At 45.2% G+C, this 20,295-nt stretch overlaps 1 protein-coding gene across 1 annotated transcript in view; it reads right to left on the bottom strand.

The window, feature by feature from the left end:
* Positions 1-20,295, bottom strand: part of IGSF11 (immunoglobulin superfamily member 11) — a 545,901-nt gene that overhangs the window by 20,329 nt on the left and 505,277 nt on the right. Inside the window, exon 6 of the mRNA XM_085621149.1 lies at positions 18,591-18,738. Within this exon, the coding sequence (XP_085477275.1) occupies positions 18,591-18,738 (148 nt within the window). The remainder of the gene's footprint in view (positions 1-18,590; positions 18,739-20,295) is intronic.

The following is a 20,295-nucleotide window of genomic DNA, read 5'->3' as shown; positions in this document are numbered from 1 at the left end:
CGGAAAAGCAAGCCTTTATAACTGCAATGTCAGCTACCCATTTCTCCCAAAGACAAGCTCTCAAGGGTGCAAACCCAGGCAACCAGATTGTGCGAGATGCCACCCAAATATGACCACAGCAGAGCAGCTTGGAGGGGGGTTTATTGGCTCCTAGTGGGATCTAGGATCGAATTCAAGGTCCCCCCTGGATTGTCGACAAGATGGACTGTGGGACTGGCCCTCAACACTTGCAGGCATCAGCACCCCTCTCCTCAGCAAGCAGCAGCCTCCGCCAATGACTGCTCGGCTCCTCACCAATGAACCTTTGAATGGCGTAAACAGGGAGGCGGATCCTGGGAGCGCAAGGCTCTGTCAAAGGCCTGGTCGACGCCTGAGAGCCGGACTATCTACAAACATTTTTTTTTTAAAAGAGCTAAAAACATAACATTTTAAATTGTCTTTTAAATGAACTTCATGCAGTATATGAGGGAACATCGGACAAGGTTTTGCCTCACCAATTGGGCTTTCATAACTTTTACAAATGACCAAAGTTGAATTTTTGTTTTTCAAGTAATTCAAGACTCTGAAGTAATTAAAAGGAGACGTGCCCCGGCAGTGCGGGGAGGTAGGCACATTTTACCACACCGTCTGGATATGCCCTAAAATAGTGCGGTTTTGGGCTGCGGTAATGCGTACATTGTCCCAGGTCACGCAGATTGGGACACTCCCAAGCCCAAGATGTTGCCTGCTCAATATTTGGGAACCTACAGATTTAAATGCGGTAGCTCAAGACTGGGTGACTGTGGGCATGACGATTGCCAAGCGCAACATTGCCCAACGGTGGGGATTCAGAAACTGCCCCACACTAGATCAATGGTGTAAAGACATGGATATGGCAATGGTTGCGTAAAAGTCAGTATACATTCACCGGAGATGTCCCAAAAAGTGGGAAAAGGTTTGGGGGATGGAACGAATATCGTGGAAATATCTGTGAACCCCCTCCGTCTGATGACCTAGACTCAGATGACAGTGACTCGGCAGAGTAGATGGGGCACACGTAAGGGGGTATGGATGATAAGACTGTAAGACTATGCAAAATGGAAAGAACAGAAGGGAACGATAAGAACTACGGTCATGCCAATAGTGATGATGTAACACTGCAGTTCGTATGATCCCAAGATGTAAAATTGATGTAAAAAGAGTGTAGGTGTGGGAAACAATATGTGGGTAGTACCATCAGAGCACTCAAGGAGAGAATTGGCGAACACACCAGGGCAATTCATCAAGTAGATGCCAGATACCCAGTAGCTCTACACACTGCTAGCTGCTCTACTCAGGACAGCCGGGGAGGTTTCCAATTCTTCGGGATAGAAACCATTGATGTAGGGGCACGAGGGGGCAACAGAGAACTTCGCCTGAGACAGTGTGAGGCCATGTGGATTATGCGCTTACAGACGGTTGAGCATGGGCTCAATTACGACTCAGAAATGCAATATTTCTTGGGTTGAAATGAAATGGTTCCGTATTTTTATCCACCAATGATTAAATATGCTGGTGTTTCTTTCTGCTCTCTGTGCTAGTGCCCAACACGGTATGTTGATATTTTGCTCTGTACTAATTGTGATGTTGTCACAGAATAATTAACTGGGTTTTATAAAATCCAATACTTATGTGGGTGGAATTATGCCAACTAGCTATTTGTATTTCTGCTAGTTGGTGTGCGTGACATTTACTGTATTTATAATTTGTCCGGTCCCCACTTTTGCTATACTTGCCTTTTTCCGGTTGGCCTTTGAGCCTGTAAAGTTGAACCTTTATATACGTTACTGTAAACAATGTACTCTTTAAAAAACATTTTTTTATATCTATGTCTTGCGGTATATTACTACAATTATGAATGACGAATTCTTTAGTGCTCTGAGTTTCAGTATATACTCTCTTTTTTTGCTGTTTAACTCATTTAGTGCTTGTAACATGATAATCACATTCTTATACTATATATTCTTTCACTGCTAACATATCTCGTCATTAGCTGGTTTAACTATTTGACATTTGTTTGGCCAGCCTTGTTTGATCCAATGTGCCATATACCACAATGTTTCATATATGGATTTACCTGATGTCAGCCTAAGAGTCATAATTAATGATAATTATTGGACAGGGATGTCACCTGTATCTATTGTCCTACCTCCTTCTCTCTTTACGCTGTCGCTCCCTTTTACCCTTTCCTTTTTCCTTTATCTTTTTCACTTTGTTTAGGGGATTGAATCTTATAGTTTCTGCATACACTTGATAGTTTGTAATTTACATTTATACATAGGTTAGCGCACCGTGGCAATTTTAGGTACTAACACGCATTACTCGCACCTTCTTCTGCGAGTTTTGGCGATATTTTTTTCACTCTCCTTTTCGCGGATGAGTAACAGTTCGAGACATATTGTGAATATGGCACTAGGACAATGGCTTTTTTAGCGAGGGCTGATCTACTATCAATCATGAGACTCTTTGTAGTTTTTATATTTACGAGACTTCATCGTAATTACTTTGAAGTCTGTCTTCTTCCGGGTACCATTTGGTTTATTTTTGTTTACGCTCTAGTGTTCCGGTACTTTCCGGCTTTATAAGCACTTCCGGGTCAGAATTCTGTGACACACTAACATACGGAATATATGCCGCCAGGCCGCTCAGACGCTTCGCTTCATTCGTAAGTAATTAGTTAGTTGCTACTCTTTTTCGTTGTGTAGTAGACGAGAGAGATGTGATTCTGACATCTCCTATCTACTTTGAGTATACGCCATGGGTGACATTAACTTCACCTAATGTGTTTTCCGTTGTGGTTTGCATTCTAGATAATGGATGGCATAGACTTGTCTTAACGAACACGTCACCTGACTACTATTAGCGGGAATTACTCCCTAAAGATACTTTTTATGTATATCGGATTTTACGTGACTGGCGGTATGAAGTTATTTTGATCGTGGCTGTTTTAACTTGAAGGTACGATTTGTTTTCTTGCACTTAAGTTATTTTAGCACTAATCGTTTGCTTGTACTTACTCTTCTACGCTTTCATGTGCTGTCTACATTGGGTGTATTATTTTTTATTCATACAGATACGTAACTAATCTGTGCAGTCCGACTGACCCTGTATTTACCCTACCGGGTTGGAAATATCACCGGTAGTGGGGTAAGACGTCCCTATTTACTGTGTTTTACACGCCTCGCTTTCCATTGTCTTGGTATCTAAGAACACTTGTTTATTTGTTGTTTGTACTGTTTTACTTTACAGCATTTACTGCTAGTTTGGCATTAGCTTCAGGTATGGTTTTGGGTGTACATTTGTTTAGTTCTTTTTTACCCTTGGGACTTAGTTTTTGATTCGCTCCACATTTTCGGGTTTATTGGTGATATTTAGTTGCTTTTTCCTTTCTTCCTTTCCTTTTTTTTTTTGACTTTACACCGATTGGTGGTGTAGGCACTTTCTACACCTTTATCTTATTATTACTTCAGCACCTTCTTGGAGTTGTGGTGTTTTCTTCCTGTATATCTTCGCACTGATTTGATATACTACGTTTGTAATGATCATTATTTTGTAGTATCGCTTTGCTTATGGCACTTGTCTTAGCATGAATCGTTTTGTATTTTTTCCAGCCCTGAAGATTCGTGGTTCACACTTCCCACGATGAAACACGTGTCGGCTGGTTATGCTTATTAAACGGAATTTTCAATTCATATATGGATGTTTTCTTTGATGCATTGTACTTACCTGTATCGATCGTTGATTACATAATTGTATGTGTGCACAGGACCGGTCTTTTGACCACCTGTACATAGTTGGATGTACCAATATGATATACAAATTGTCATAAACCCACACGCTCCAAACCAAGTGATGGCATTTGGTGCGGAGCAAGTAATAGTTATCAGGAAATTATTAGGCTAATTCTAAGGGTATGTGCACAAGATAGTTCTCAAGCTTGGGACCATAACTATAATGCACAGATTGAGAAGAGTTCCTCTAGTGGTTAGAATTCAGGTTAAGAAGATTCTGGAAGAAATGATGAGAGATGGAATAATTGAGCCTAAGGAGGTGTTTAGTTGGATGTCACCTGTGGTTATTAATGAAAAGGCTGGTGACCGTTTAAGAGTCTGTGTGGATCTTAGGAGGTTACTGACAATGTTCCTCTGCCCAGCATCAGTTAGTTAGTTTTGTTGTTTCAAAACTTGACTTAAAGAATTTTTATCATCAAATACAAATACATGATGACTCTAAAGCTCTTACGGCATCCATCACCTTGAAAGGGATTTGTCATTTTACAAAAATGCTGTCATCTGCAGTAAGCACCTTTCAGGAAATGATGTCAGCAGTTTTCCAAGGATTTACTAACATTATATTTTTTCAGATGACATTCTTATTTATAGAAAAACAATTAAGCAACACAGTCATGCTTTGAGACATGCTTAATATCGAATTTCTGAAGTAGGTCTCACCTTACGAAAGGACAAATGTACGTCAGAGAAGTTGACTACTTGGTCCAAACTATTTATGGTGAGAGGGTGAGACCAAAAGAAAATCTGCTTAAGGCCATTAAGTTACCTCCCTCACCACAGGATAATTATCAATTGAGGTGTTTTATGGGACTCACTGAATATTATTCTAAGTTTGTTGAAATTTCTGCCACTAAAACTGAACAGTTGAGAGTCATATTGAGAAAGAGGTGTGCATTTAAGTGGGCACAGGAACAGCAAAAGCATTTTGATCAGATTAAGGGGGAGATTTGTAATGCTGATATTCTGTTCTTTTCAATACAAAGATACAAACTGTTTTAATTAAGGATGCAAGTGCCACACGCCTTGGTACCATCTTATCTCAGATGCATAAAGGTGTCCAGAAGACTGCAGCACTTGTTTCGCTTTCGTTTGCCAGATATTGAACCTCATTATTCTGTCATAGAGCGTGAAGCATTGGCCGTGGATGGAGTACCAAGCATTTTAAGATGTACTTGTGGGGTTTAAACTTTGCACTCTGTACTGATCATAAACCATTGATGAACGTGTTTATACCAGATGGTGATGGAAAATGATCGGCAGGGCTGGTGAACCTTGCATCTCAGCTGCAGGAATATCGATATATTGTGGAGTAAATTTCAATTGGCGAATGCACTTGAGCATTGCCTTTCTCAAATATCTGTGTATTGGTGTGTGGTGGACAAATATTGTCCATCACACACCAACCGAAGAATTGTATTGGCAGAGCAATGAGAAGGTGTGGTAACGTGGATGAATGACATTGAACAAAGGGGTATTGGTGTGTTCACTCAAAAAGAATGGGATTCTAGTATGAAAGGTGATACAGTGCTGAAAGAAACTGCTCAGATGAAAAAGGGGAGTGAAAGAAAGTGTGGTGGCCTCACCTGTAAGACCTTTTATTAAGGTGCTAGAGGATTTAAATGTATGTGATCGGAATGTGATTGTGAGAGATGATAGGTTTGTTCCCCCTGAGAATTTGAGATGCAGGATCATAAATTTAGCTCACAATGGGCATCCTGTGCAAACTTTGACCAAGAGTTCTGAAGCCAAGTATGGATGATCAGACAGTGAGAGGGGTTGACATTTGTAGTGAGTGTAAAGATAGTGAGAAAATAATTAAAGTAGGTGCACAAACTGATATGGGACATATTCATGATCCTGGGCAAGTGTGGTGCAGCATATGTTTCATTGATCCACTAGAGGGCGTGAGGAATAAGTTGAGATGTGCCATAATTTTGGTGTGCGTTAATTCTAAGTGGTTAGTTGTCAAGTTCATGAGAAAGGCAACCGTTTAAACATAATGGAAGAGGATTTTCCACAGTTACGTATTACTGATATTGGAACACAGTTGACTTCTCATAATTTTTCTTGATGGTTGTGGGATCAAGCACCATCATGCATTTTTTATAATCCTCAAGCAAATGGAATTGCTAAAAGAGCTAATTATATTATCAAGGGGATTGATTCAGATGGTTTTACAAAATAGGCATGATGTGGTGAACTTTGTGAATGAGTTAGTACAGGCATATTATACTATAGTGAACACTGTTAAGAACATTTCACATTTGAGGCCATGAAAGGAAGAAAAACAGGTCTGAAGTTAGTACCTGCATGACTGCAATATTGTTAAAGGAAAGATAATGGTCAAGATTTACAGAAGATGATCCATGGTACCACTGAAGTTGGAGATTGAGTGCAGGTTAAACATGGTATGATGTGTGTGCGTGTGTGTGTGTGTGAGAGAGAGAGAATATGGTTTCAATGAGTGTAGTGGATTTATGTTAATGAGTGATGAGGAATTAATTGAAGCGCTCAGGAGAAGAAAGTGAAAATGGGTGTCCATTGGAGGGCCTGGTGATGGGGTTGTGGAGAGTTCAAGACTAAGGGACTCATTATGAGTTTGGTGGTCCTCTTGCAGTGCCGCCACCATGCCGTCCGCAGGAGGACCACCAAAGCTGTGGTGCGTCTGCCGGTTTATCAATGTAATCCATGGCGAACAGGCGGTGCTGTGGTGGTCTCACTGCACTGGTCTGTTAGGGTCATAGGAGAGCCTAACATGCAGACCGCCACAGTGAGAGCGCCTGCAGCACGTTCCTGCACAGTGTGGCATGCACCATGTCGTGCATGCCACACTGTGCAGGAACAGGAGTGCAATTCCAGTGGGGCACAAGGTGTGAATGTGTGGCGGTGGTCGGACTGCCACTGCGAGTACTGCGGTCCTATGAACCGCCATACTCGTAATAAAGCACTTAGTAGCCGTGTACCAAGTCTTAGTCTTAAATATTTAAACTTCTTATTTTTCTGCAAATTTTGTACAAAGTATGCTCAATGGCTTTTTGTTAGAAGATGGTACTGACTATCTGAGCCACCCGGATTTTTCGCTTTTTGAACAGCTAATTTTTGAGCTTTTACTGTGGGAGAGCCTCATAAGTTGGGACTCACCCACAGTGAACTCATGAAGAAAGACACTGCATGTGGATTTTACTGGTGTTCCCCTGGTGAGACTAGGCCGCTGCGCTGCAGCCGGTATAAGGGGCACCGGGCTGGTTACATGCAGACACATGTGTACATGCATGTGCACAAGTGTAAGGGCTGCACAGGGGAGATTCCTGGCGTGCGCAGCGCAGGAGCAGCTACAAATTGAATGGTGTAGCAGGAATTATGCAGAGCTGGGCAGTGACATGGAATAGGCTTTATACAATGGGTAGAAACATGGAAGGGAAAGTCAGTGTGCTTTAATGTTTTCACTGAAAGACCGCTTCATTAGTCTCCTATGAGGATGTGGACCACATGGGATAGTTTCACTTTCCTAGGGCCTACAAAATCCAGACACGCACTAAAGTCCACTGTAACTTAGGTGAGAAGAAGTATTCTGCAGCGTCCAAAGTCATATCTGTACTGCTTTTGGGTCATCCAGAAAAGTCATGTCCCTCTGAGTCAGCTCATATCCAGAGCCTGGCTGGGGCTGACCCTGTCATGCCCCGCGGTCCTGACCCAGAGTGACGAGGGGTATATAAAGAGCAGAGACGCGAGTAGACGCTGCTTAGCGTTCTAGCACTTAGCCCTTTTCCGTCCCCACAGTGATTTGCCTGACTTCCGGTCCCTTGTACTTCCTGTTTCCGTTTCTGACGGCGTTCGTGAGTTGCGAGCCGCGGAGCCCTGCTGTTGTTGCCGGCGTGCCGCTGCTGGTTTTCGGTGTAGCGTTATTCTTGAATGCGCTTTCATGGTGGTTGGTGTTGCTTTGCTCGTGAGAGCACCTGTTACCAAGTAAGGTTTCACATTCGTGATTGAGCTCAAAAGAGTTGTGGGCGTTCTTCTCTATGCGAGCTGTTTCTTTGTTTCACAACCGGCATCTCAGTTCTGTTTATCCAGCTGATGTTTAAAGTGTACCTATGTTGTTCCTATGCCGGTGTGCCAACACGCCCTGAAATCCTTGTAAATACTCGCTCCGAATCTCTCTACTTGAAGGAGTGAGGTGTTATTGTTCCCACGTTTCATTTCCTCCCGAGGACGTTTATGGTGGGGTTGACTAGCGTGGACCATAGTGCTACAGTTAAAGAGGCAGCAGCGCAGAATCCTGGTAAATGCGCGTAATAGTTACATAAGAGGAGCAACATATGAAGGTTCTTCTTGCGCTACTAATTCATTGTCTTCTCCTATTTGCCCCTTAGTAAATCTCTATATTCAGTGGAGTAACTGAAGAGAAAGTTTATCTGATACCTCCCTCATTTCATAGGAGAATTAAGGGGTGAGCCTAACCGTTTGCTATATCAGCTTCAATTCAAAGTCTATGATAAGTTATTAACACAGTTCCTGTCATAGGGAGCACTAGCGTTTTGCAATAACTACAACCAGTTGGGAGTCCACATATATCGAATGGTGACATTAACTGAGGTAGGCTTTTCATAACACATTGTTAATACCCTAATGTTACTTGGTTGTGAGTCCCTTAATATATGATTTATTTTACAGCTGAGATTGCCTGCCCCTCAACCTGAAGTGGTCTACTTGTACAGCCAGCCTTCTTTCCCCCGCCTTTCCTTGTTTTGTTTCCCTGTTTTCCCCTATTGCGTCTTCCGTTACTCTAGAGTCTGATAGAGTCGGGAGACCGTGGGGGACGACTGAGGACTTTCTCCAGGTTCCTGACGCTCCTGTGGAACATAACTGACGACCCTTACAGAACACTAAGCCTATACAGTGGGTTCTGCCCGAGCGTCATGGAACTAGGAGCAGTCACGCTTGCGGACGTTGCTGGTATGTTAGGCAACTTGCAGGCAGAAACTCAAGCTTTAGCAGTTAGGATAGATACCCTCCAACAAAGACAAAACTTGGCAGCTACAGGAGGGCGATCAGATGCAGCCTCCCCAGTGATTCAGGTTACAACTCCCACTTCCATACCCCTAGCTCCCCCTGAGAGGTTTGCAGGTGATACTTCTAGGTGTGCTGCATTTCTTAGTCACTGTCAGCTGCATTTTTCTTGTAAAGCTACCTGTTTTCCAACAGATCAGGCCCGGATAGCATTCATGGTGTCATACCTTAGTGGTTCAGCGGCCGACTGGGCCATACCTTTGGTAGATCGTGACGACCCGCTATTATACAATTACGAAGCTTTCAAGAGGGAGTTCCGTAAATTGTTCGACAGGCATACTTATACACACTCTGCTGATACCGAACTTTTGGCTTTAACCCAAGGTAGTCAAGAGCTGGTCTCGTACATTACATCTTTTCAAAGATTGGTGGTCGAATCTAATTGGCCAGAGGAGAAGCGTAGTACACTGTTTTACAGGGGGTTGCGCGATGACTTAAAGGACGCTCTTTCTCAGATTGTGGACTTACCAGTTTCTTGCACGGACCTCATAGATCTTGTAGTTAAAATCGAACACCGTATTCGAGAAAGGAAGCAAGAGAAAGGGAAGGGAGAGCTTCGCTATGCGCCCATTAAAGAAAAGAAGGGTGAGACAGCTAGGACCCCGGACGAGAGCGAGCCTATGCAGATAGGTATGGTGAGAGGTCCGTTAACGTCAGAAGAGAGGCAACGAAGAAGAGCCAATCGGCTCTGTCTATATTGCGGAAAAGCGGGTCACTTCTTGCGCTTTTGTCCCATTAAACCAACCCCTTCTAAGAGTTCGGGAAACTAGAAAGCCCGGGGTTCGGTGAGACGGGAATCCTGGGCCAATCCGGACTAACAGTCTCCTTCTCTGAAAATGATCAAAGACATACCAGACACCTTTATGTGTCAGCATACATCTCTCTGGAACAGTTAGGACTCCACGTATCTATCATGATTGATTCAGGTGCATCGGGGAACTTTATGGATGCGGAATGGGCGAGAAACAACTTAATACCATGTGTTAAAAAGAAAGTGGCTACCCAAGTCTTGACAATAGACGGTAGTCCACTCATTTCAGGGCCAGTAACCCATAAAACGGTCAGTCTCCACATGCAAATAGATCCCGATCATCATGAGGATATCGAGTTTGACTTAATTTGTTCGCCGCAGATACCAGTGTTGTTAGGCATCCCATGGTTGCAGATACATAATCCTATCATCGATTGGGAGACTTCCACTCTTACGTTTCGTCAGGCTATACAACAAGACTACAGAATAGCGGCCGCTCAAGCAATAAATGAACCAGCCCAGAAGGTCCCGATGCCAGAGCTACCCTTTTGTTACCAAGATTTGTACACAGTATTCGATCCCAAAGAAGCAGAAGTTCTGCCCCCACATAGGGTTTACGACTGCAGGATGGATTTGGAGACAGGAGCCAGGATCCCGTGCAGTAGGGTTTATGCCCTTACAGAAAAAGAAAACGTGTACCTTAGAGAGTATTTGGATACCATGTTGGAGAAAGGGTTCATTAGGCCGTCTAGATCTCCTGCCTCTTCATCTTTGTTTTTCATTCCTAAACGTGAAGGGGGTCTTCGGTGTTGTATCGATTACAGGAGATTGAACAACGTCACTATCAAGAACCGCTATCCCCTGCCTCTAATATCCTCCCTCCTTGACAGAGTACGCAATGCCAAGTTTTTCACCAAATTGGACTTGCGGGGCGCCTACCATCTAGTGCGTGTCAAGGAGGGTGACGAGTGGAAGACAGCCTTCTGCACTAAATACGGGTTGTATGAGTATTTAGTCATGCCCTTTGGGCTGTGTAACGCCCCCGCTGCGTTCCAATTCTTCATTAACGAAGTACTCTGGGACCTGCTTGATGTATGCGTCATAGCCTATATCGATGATTTGCTGATCTATTCTACGTCCATGTCAGAACATGTAGGTCATGTATGAAAGGTGTTGGAGCGCTTACGTGACCACCACCTTTATTGTAAACTGGAGAAATGTACCTTCCATACACAGGAAGTGCCTTTTTTGGGTTTTATTGTTTCACCTCACGGACTCAGTATGGATCCTGTCAAAGTCGAGGCCGTGCTCTCTTGGCCGGCACCTGGTACTGTCAAGGACCTGCAGAGTTTCCTGGGCTTTGCCAATTTTTATCGGCGCTTTATACAGCGTTATTCTGAAGTCGCTCATCCACTCACTGCCCTTCTCCGGAAGGGAGTTCCATTTGTCTGGTCTAAGGAAGCGGATGCCTCTTTTCGCCGATTAAAGGTGGCCTTCACACGCGCTCCTGTTTTGCGTCATCCTGATCCAGCCTTGCCTTATGTGGTGGAGGTGGACGCCTCTCAGGTGGCAGCGGGAGGAGTTCTGAGTCAGGTTGATCCAGAGGTTGGAGAATGTCACCCCGTTGCATATTTCTCCCACAAGTTCACTCCTGCGGAGTATAATTACGCGGTGGGGGACAAAGAACTCTTGGCGATTAAAAAGGCTTTTGAGGAGTGGAGGCAGTATCTACTAGCTGCTAGATTTCCAGCAGTAGTTTATACGGACCATCGAAACCTCCAATACCTTAAGTCCGCCAAAGCACTGTCCATGAGACAGCTTCGCTGGTCTCAATTCTTCTGTGAATATGAATTTACAATACAGTATCGCCCTGGGAGGAGAAACGGTAAAGCCGATGCATTATCCCGGCTGGGATTTCTTCAACCCGCAGAAACAGTAGACGCACCCTCCATCATTCCCAGTGATTACATCATAGGGGGGGTGCTCTCTGAGGACACTTTCAGGGACCAGATCAGACGGGGGCAAGAATCTGAGGAGATGCAGGACATAATAGGATCCCATGAAATAGTCACTGAAGAAGGTTGTGTGTGTGTTCAAGGGGGTGTGGTGTTGCCCTCTCCGGGTTTGCAAGCGCAGGTCTTGGAGTGGTATCATTCACATCCCTTGTCAGGTCATCCGGGAATAAAGAAGACCACCAAGGCAATACGTGAACGATTCTGGTGGCCAACTATGCTGAAAGATATAGAGCAGTATGTACGAACTTGTTCAGTATGTGCCCAAACCAAGAGTTCCCATCAGAATCCAGCAGGCCTACTCCTCCCACTCTCCTCCCCTCCTGGACCGTGGCACACGGTGTCCCTAGATTTCATTGTAGAACTGCCAGTGACCAAGCGACGGAATGAAACCTTGCTTGTGGTAGTAGACCACTTCACGAAAACGGCTCATTTCATTCCTTTGCCTGGGTTGCCTACAGCTGCAGAATTGGCCTCCATTTTTTTACAGCAGATAGTGCGGCTTCATGGCTTCCCGTCCGTCTTGATTTCTGATAGGGGGGCCCAATTTGTGTCTCGGTTTTGGCGCTGTTTATGTTCCATGCTGCAGATTGATGTTCACCTCTCCTCTAGTCATCATCCGCAATCGGATGGACAAACTGAGAGAGTTAATCAGTGTTTTGAGCAGTATGCGCGTACTCAAGCCCTGCACTCTCTAACAGAATGGGATGAGTGGGCGTGGGTGGCAGAAATCTCATATAATAACAGTCCACATTCTTCCATCCATCAGACCCCTTTTTTTTGTTCTAACGGGTTCCATCCTAAGTTGTTACCTGTAGGGATCCCCGTTGACAGCCCAACCCCGGCTGCCACGGACCTGGTGCAGAAGTTACAGGACATACACAAACAGATATTAGAAAACCTAGATATGGCCAAGGCGAGGTATAAGGAGGGGGCGGATTTACACAGGAGATTGGACCCTATTTACACTCCTGGGGATAAGGTGTGGCTTTCCACAAGACACATAGCGCTTCATGGTCCTCGCAAGTTCAACCCCAAATACATCGGTCCTTACAAGGTACTTAAGGTTATCAATCCAGTGGCCTTGAAGCTAGACTTACCTGCTTCTTTTAAGATTCATCCGGTATTCCACGTTTCCTTATTGAAACCAGTTGAACCAGGGACTAAGATCCCTAAGAGACCTGCTCCTGTGTCGGTTCAAGGCGATGATGAATATGAGGTGGAAGCCATAATAGACTCGCGCACTGTGGGTCGTTCTCTCCAATATCTTCTGCATTGGAAGGGGTATGGAGTGGAGGAACGCACCTGGGAATCTGCCTGTGACGTACATGCTCCTAGGCTGGTACGACTTTTCCATCTGAGGCACCCAGACAAACCCAAGCCAAGTGGGGGTGTTGTAGGGGGTGTGTACTGTCATGCCCCGCGGTCCTGACCCAGATTGACGAGGGGTATATAAAGAGCAGAGACGCGAGTAGACGCTGCTTAGCGTTCTAGCACTTAGCCCTTTTCCGTCCCCACAGTGATTTGCCTGACTTCCGTTCCCATGTACTTCCTATTTCCGTTTCTGACGGCGTTCGTGAGTTGTGAGCCACGGAGCCCTGCTGTTGTTGCCGGCGTGCCGCTGCTGGTTTTCGGTGTAGCGTTATTCTTGAATGCGCTCTCATGGTGGTTGGTGTTGCTTTGCTCGTGAGAGCACCTGTTACCAAGTAAGGTTTCACATTCGTGATTGAGCTCAAAAGAGTTGTGGGCGTTCTTCTCTATGCGAGCTGTTTCTTTGTTTCACAACCGGCATCTCAGTTCTGTTTATCCAGCTGATGTTTAAAGCGTACCTATGTTGTTCCTATGCCGGTGTGCCAACACGCCCTGAAATCCTTGTAAATACTCGCTCCGAATCTCTCTACTTGAAGGAGTGAGGTGTTATTGTTCCCACGTTTCATTTCCTCCCGAGGACGTTTATGGTGGGGTTGACTAGCGTGGACCATAGTGCTACAGTTAAAGAGGCAGCAGCGCAGAATCCTGGTAAATGCGCGTAATAGTTACATAAGAGGAGCAACATATGAAGGTTCTTCTTGCGCTACTAATTCATTGTCTTCTCCTATTTGCCCCTTAGTAAATCTCTATATTCAGTGGAGTAACTGAAGAGAAAGTTTATCTGATACCTCCCTCATTTCATAGGAGAATTAAGGGGTGAGCCTAACCGTTTGCTATATCAGCTTCAATTCAAAGTCTATGATAAGTTATTAACACAGTTCCTGTCATAGGGAGCACTAGCGTTTTGCAATAACTACAACCAGTTGGGAGTCCACATATATCGAATGGTGACATTAACTGAGGTAGGCTTTTCATAACACATTGTTAATACCCTAATGTTACTTGGTTGTGAGTCCCTTAATATATGATTTATTTTACAGCTGAGATTGCCTGCCCCTCAACCTGAAGTGGTCTACTTGTACAGCCAGCCTTCTTTCCCCCGCCTTTCCTTGTTTTGTTTCCCTGTTTTCCCCTATTGCGTCTTCCGTTACTCTAGAGTCTGATAGAGTCGGGAGACCGTGGGGGACGACTGAGGACTTTCTCCAGGTTCCTGACGCTCCTGTGGAACATAACTGACGACCCTTACAGACCCTGCCAGGCTGGATTAATGACCTTCTTCCCCAAGCTGTAGCCTCAGAGGCCTAGCCCTTCACGACAAGCATTCCAAGGGTGAAAGCATTCTCTCCAAGAAGAGAAGATGGGTGGAGCTACAGGTTAATCCATCAGCAGCTCTCACCTGGTGCCAGGCACCAAGCTGCTCTGGAGAGAAGGCAGCAAGAGGGGAAGGGGCTTCTCAGAGACCATGTGGCATCAGACCCCTGGGCGACGCCATATTGAACAAACCCAGAGGCCTGGGCAGGAAGGAAGGAGCATGGACAGAGTAGTGATGTGTCGCTGTTTGATAGGACAAACAGAGACTTTCTGCCAGCCCCCTACAAATTCTTTAAAAAGAGTTTGCACAGGAAGAGGAGCTCTCTGGTTTGTGGTCTGCTGAGGAAGACTGGTGCCGGAGACTGGCACCATGGGCAGATGGAAGGAAGTACCTCCAGACTGGCCCAGGACCCTGACTTGCACCACAAGGGAAGACCAGGACCAGTGAGCAGGAGCCTGGGCCTCCCAGTGAAGACTCCTCAGGGGCCCAGGACCCCAACTCCAGGCCCCGACGTGAGAAGCTAAGTTGGTGAGCACCGTTGCGCTCCCCGTAAATAATTGACCTGGGGCCCGGCACCCCATCTCCAGGCCCCGACTTGAAGGCAGAGGATGGGGGTAGTGCGGTCGCACTCCCCCGCAGCAGGGAGAAGGCAGGGGAAGTGCCGTCGCACTCCCCCAAAGACCTGCCAGGCCGGAGGCTGCCTTACGTCTGCCCGCAGCAGTGGGCAGACCAGAAGAGGGGGCCCGGCTCCTGCGGCAGCACCTGAGGGTGCTGGCCAGTCGGGGAGCCAGCGGGAGCCACCGGGGCTGGGCTCCCCGAGTGGCTCTCCATCAAATATGCAGTGAGGGTTTCCGGGGTGGGACCGGGACCCCAAGGAGCAATGAGACGGAAGGGGCTGCCAGGGAAGGGCTCCCCGAGCTGCCACCACTCACCTGGGGGTCTGGAGACACGGCGTGAGGCTGCCGGGGGCAGCGCGGCTCTCCCCGGAGCAGCAGGAGAGCCACTGCTATAATATGCATTGGCTGAGCACGAAGCGCCTCATAATGCTTTTCAAGGCATAGGGGAAGCTACTGGTTTTGGGGCCTGGTGGCCTCCAGAGGAGGGGGATCACCCCCATTTGCTGAAAAAGGTGCAGGAGCAACTCAGTCTCCCCCAGCATGAAGAGAAGAAGAGTCCTCCCTAAGTCTCAGGGGGACTGGAAAGAAATAACTCCTCAAGAGTTCAGCTCACAGTCTAAGCGTCCTGGGCCTGGAACTTTGGTTATACAGCTGGGTGTGCATTAGGGATTGCATCAATGCATGGAGGGCTGTATTGGGGATGTCTGGAGAAGGGCATCCCCTGGAGGTGAAGAGGTGCAATTGCACGATAAATGCATTTACCAATGTTTTTTCTTTTTAGAGGGACTGAAAGTCACATGTGTAATGTGAAGTAGCTGTGTAAGGTGAAGTCATAAGCAAAGTGGAGTTATGTTGCTGGACGTTCCTGCAAGGGTGTCTGGCTGTATCAGCTTAATCCTGTGATTTTAACTGTGATGCCTTGTAGGGGCTTTAATTGCAATGCATTACAACTGTTATCAGCTATGCTGAGTACCTCATTGAAAGTGATGCCGAAACATGGCTATTTGCTACTGCCTAAGGGGAAGAACAGCCCAGACTGTTAGCCACAAGATGTAGAGGTGAATACTGTATGGGCAGTATGAGATGCTCAGTCAGGGTTATGTGTCCCCAGGGCAGGTGCAGCTATTTTTAATGCTTGTTGAGATGATGGGGTGGGTCGCCTCTGGGATTGCACCAGTTGGCAAGGCCCTCGCTCTAGGTTGTGTCAACCCAATGCATTAGGGGCAAGATAATGTGCATACATGGAAGTGGTGGTACTAGACACCCCCCCCCCCCCGCGGGAGGGGTGGGGGTGTTATGAAATGTGACAAAGTAATTCCAACAACTTATGTATATTTGTAAATTGTAGCATAGTATTGAGTAGTGTGTGTGTTCAATAAATGTACTCTTACTTTTATAAAGCAAAGTACAGACTGGACAATCAATTATTGAGTGGTATTTCTGCGTACTTGTAATGGAGATTACTAGCCCACACCATCTCCCTTGAGAAAGCCTTAGACTGCTCTCCAACGCTACCCTCTGAGAGTCAAGTGCTACAATAGGGTGTTTGGTTCCCCGTGAAGGACAAATGTGACATGTTATTTGTGCAGGCCTCACAGATACTGCCTCATTTCCCAACATTTTTAATAACGTTTTTTTTTTAAAACCTCACCCATTCATTTAGTAGATGCGCTCAGGAGTACCCTTAAATTGGAAGATGATGAGTTAGTCTTCCGCGTTGGTACTTTTCTGAGAATGGCTGTATGGGCTCGTAAAACGATGCACAACCTATGAAGAATGTTTTAAATACACAGGCTTTTTTCTTAGTAACCTGTTGCACTTGTTTTTTTAAAAAATATTATGCATTTCTAACCATGTTATTGAAATTGTTTTACTGTGAATATGAATTTGTGTTTTTAATTTTCTGTATGTGTTGTGCTTTCATGGATATGGTCCTATCAAAATAAAGTTTTTGAACTGAACTGAACTGATAGTTTTGTAAATGGTGCCACTGAGATATAAAAGCACAAAGGAAAGACACAGGATGTGCAGCTCTGGAACAACCTGGCCAAGTCACTTAAGTCCCTATTAATCCTTGGCAGAGGGATGCATTAGCCTCACTCAACCAGAGATACTGTACAGAGAAGCCTGCCAACCCCTGAGGCCCTTACTGTTTAATGTCTTAACCCAATAATTGTGTGTAGCTCTTGATAACCTCATGCTCTACCCAAGTGCGATGAGGAGCACATAGTATGTTCCCCAATCGGAAGGACTTGAGGTTGTGGAAAGACTGCAGTGTAAAGGGGAGTCTCATCCTATGTCTGAGCAGAGGATGGAAAGGTGGGGCCTATCAGTAAAGAAGTGTTGTACTAGATTCTAACTGATCCATAAGTCATGCTATCCAATCAGCAAGCACGTCAGTGTCTGAATTATGTTTATCTGTTCAGCTTGAAGGGCTGGACAGATCCATGGCAGGTGAGAGTCCCTCCTAAACAAGGAACAATATTATGCACAATAACTTAGTTTGGCCATGGTCATCACTTAACCCTGCATCATGTGGATACTGGTGAACAAGACAGACTTTGGGCCCAGATAACATCGAAGTACAGTAGTCAATAGATCGCCATCCACTCCTGGACAAGTCAATTGACACCAAATATCCTCTAATCCAGTGGTTCCCAAACTTTTGACTTCTGGGGACCCCCATTTAATCATTACTGGAACCCGGGGACCCCAACTGAACCATTATTCAAATCCGGGGGCCCCGCGAGTCATTACTGGAAGTCGGGGACCCCGGCCTAAGCAATATTGATGATTTGAACCACAAAACAATACACAAAAATATAAAAAAGCATTCAAACAAATATACAAAACACATTTTATTTCATTAAAAAACATATAAATAAAGAAGAAATCAAAATGTAATTTTAATAGAATGGTTGGAGCTTTTCTAAATTCAATTGAGGCTGCTCATCATCCATACTATATTCAGTTTGAAGCACTTGCACTGCTCCCGCAAATCAATCTTCGGATACTAATTTAATTCTTAGCCTCCAGTTTCAAATTCCTTCACATTTAAAGTATGTTTAAAAAATTTCAATTGTACATTTAGCCTCCTTGTATATCTACACTTTATTGATCTTTTATTATTCAATTTTCAAAGTAGTCGGGGACCCCTTCAGGAGGCTTCGGGGACCCCAGTTTGGGAACCACTGCTCTAATCATTGATGTATGTTGATCAGGGTTACATTTAGAAATACCTTCTGCTGTGAGGTGAACTAGATGAGTTTTCACATCAGCATAATAGTGACAAGTAACCAGTAGCTAAATTCACTGCACTACCTCACAGAAGCCTCAGACATATGCTTCAGCGACAGCATGAATCCCTAACCCCATCCCACTCTCACACTGTGCTGTATTCTTAGCTCCACAGCTGATGTAGCCACAGCATAATTCTGCCCTGTGTGTGGTCCAAGGGTGTCTAATGTGTGTTTGCAAAGGCTAAGTGCATGACATAATATAATTTATATAATCTGGGGTTTTCCTGAACATGTGGAATGACACCAGCTCTTGTAGGCCCCCACTTTACTGCACTGATCAAGTCAGTGAGTACTATCAATGGCAATGAGTAACAATGCTGTGTTATATAATCAGGACACATTAGTACTACACCTTATCTCGTTTGGGATGTCCTCCTCTTCCTCCTTGTGTTTGTTCCGCCAATAAAACAAAAAGACGGCAACCAGGATAATGCAGACGATCAGGACCAGTGCCGCTGTGACCACAGCTCCAGCGATCAGCCCAACACTCTGATGCTGAGCTGCAATGAGAAGGTAGTAGGTCTTTACAAGTGACAATAGGAAAGTAAGGCTTACAAACAACTGATATAAACTCAGTGCTTAATTTTAGCCAGTGGTTTTCAGTGCATGGCACCAGCAACTAATTGTCAACACCGGCACCCATGACAGTCTGCCACATGGTGGCGATGTTAGTCTAATTTAGAGATGAGCACAGCAACAGCTGTCTATTAATTCACTATACATTATAAATGATTAATATCTGCTGCCAAGGCCATTGATTTAGCACTAGGTGACCTGGAAGAGTCTGAATTGTCACACTTGTAGGAGTGTGATGGTTAGTAGATGTGTAGATACTGTCATTGCCAGTGTTGTCAGGGGCAATGGGTAGTGCAAGTTGCAGTGACCCCCTGAAAAAGGCACTGGCACTTATATTTTTACAAAGTAAGCACTGTATAAACTGCTCTTATTCAGGCTGGGCTCTGTGCTCCATAGCAATTCTAGTGATTTGAACTGGCGGCTTTCATGTGTTCAAATGGTTACCTTTTTAAAAATGGTAACACACTTAATATGTGGATCCAACTCAATCATACTTTGCACATACTTCCAGATAGAGTGAAATTTTCTTTTATGAATATTTGCCCGAATCACACACTTTACACTACTCTGTGCACATAAAGAGGATCTACAAAGAACTCCTTTCAAACAAAGTATTTTTCTTTAAAACTTCTCTGGCTCAGTGAAGGATATACTTACCTGCCAGTCAGGGGCGGCTCCTCCTAAAGAGTGGAGGAGCGTCGCCCCACCTGCTGCGAGTGCAGCAGGCAAACACAAATAAATAAGAAAGCAATCAATGCCATTTTATTTATTTGCTGTGGGCTCGCACTGTGTACAGCTCCAGGGTGGGGGCGGGGTTGAATCTTGCATATGCAGGATGACTGCACCGGTCTATAGTGAGCATGTTGGGTTGGCCGGCCGTCTTGCGACGGGCAGTCTGACATGCCCATTGTAGACCTAGCAATCCAAAAGCTGTGAAACAGTCTGGAGATTGCTGACACAGGCCCCCAGCCCCAGAGCAGCTCCAGGATTGGTTGGATCGCATTCTACTGAGCAGGGAGGAAGTCCTTCCCTTTCCTGCTCGTGGACAACAAGGGTCCTGGCAGAGAAGAGCCTCGCCATAATTCATTCATGCTAGCCGCCACTGTTGCCAGTTCTGTAGTACAACTCTGCCCTCTGCTGCCATTAGGACCCTCAGAGTCCTCATTCATGTTGCTTGAGGTGATGCACTGGCAGCGACACTCAGGCCGTGGTCAATTATTTCAGAGAGGTGTGGTGTTGCCGCAAGCACATCACTACAATCTTCCATGAGGTGAGCAGGTAGCTAATCATAAACAGTTTTAAATATGTGTGTCTCTACAAACTAGTCCTAAAACGAGTCTGGCTAGCAGGGCTCTCATCTTAAGTGATGTACATTTTTCAGTTTCAACCAAATGTCATCTAACTCATTCATTTCTTGCTCGGCACCTGATTGTTGTTAGCCCTCTCAACTTAATATTTAAGTGTCTCTACAACTGGTACCA

The sequence above is a fragment of the Triturus cristatus genome, chromosome 8 (genome assembly GCF_964204655.1).
Source record: "Triturus cristatus chromosome 8, aTriCri1.1, whole genome shotgun sequence".
Taxonomy (NCBI): Eukaryota; Metazoa; Chordata; class Amphibia; order Caudata; family Salamandridae; genus Triturus; species Triturus cristatus.
This window is presented reverse-complemented; position numbering and strand designations above follow the sequence as displayed.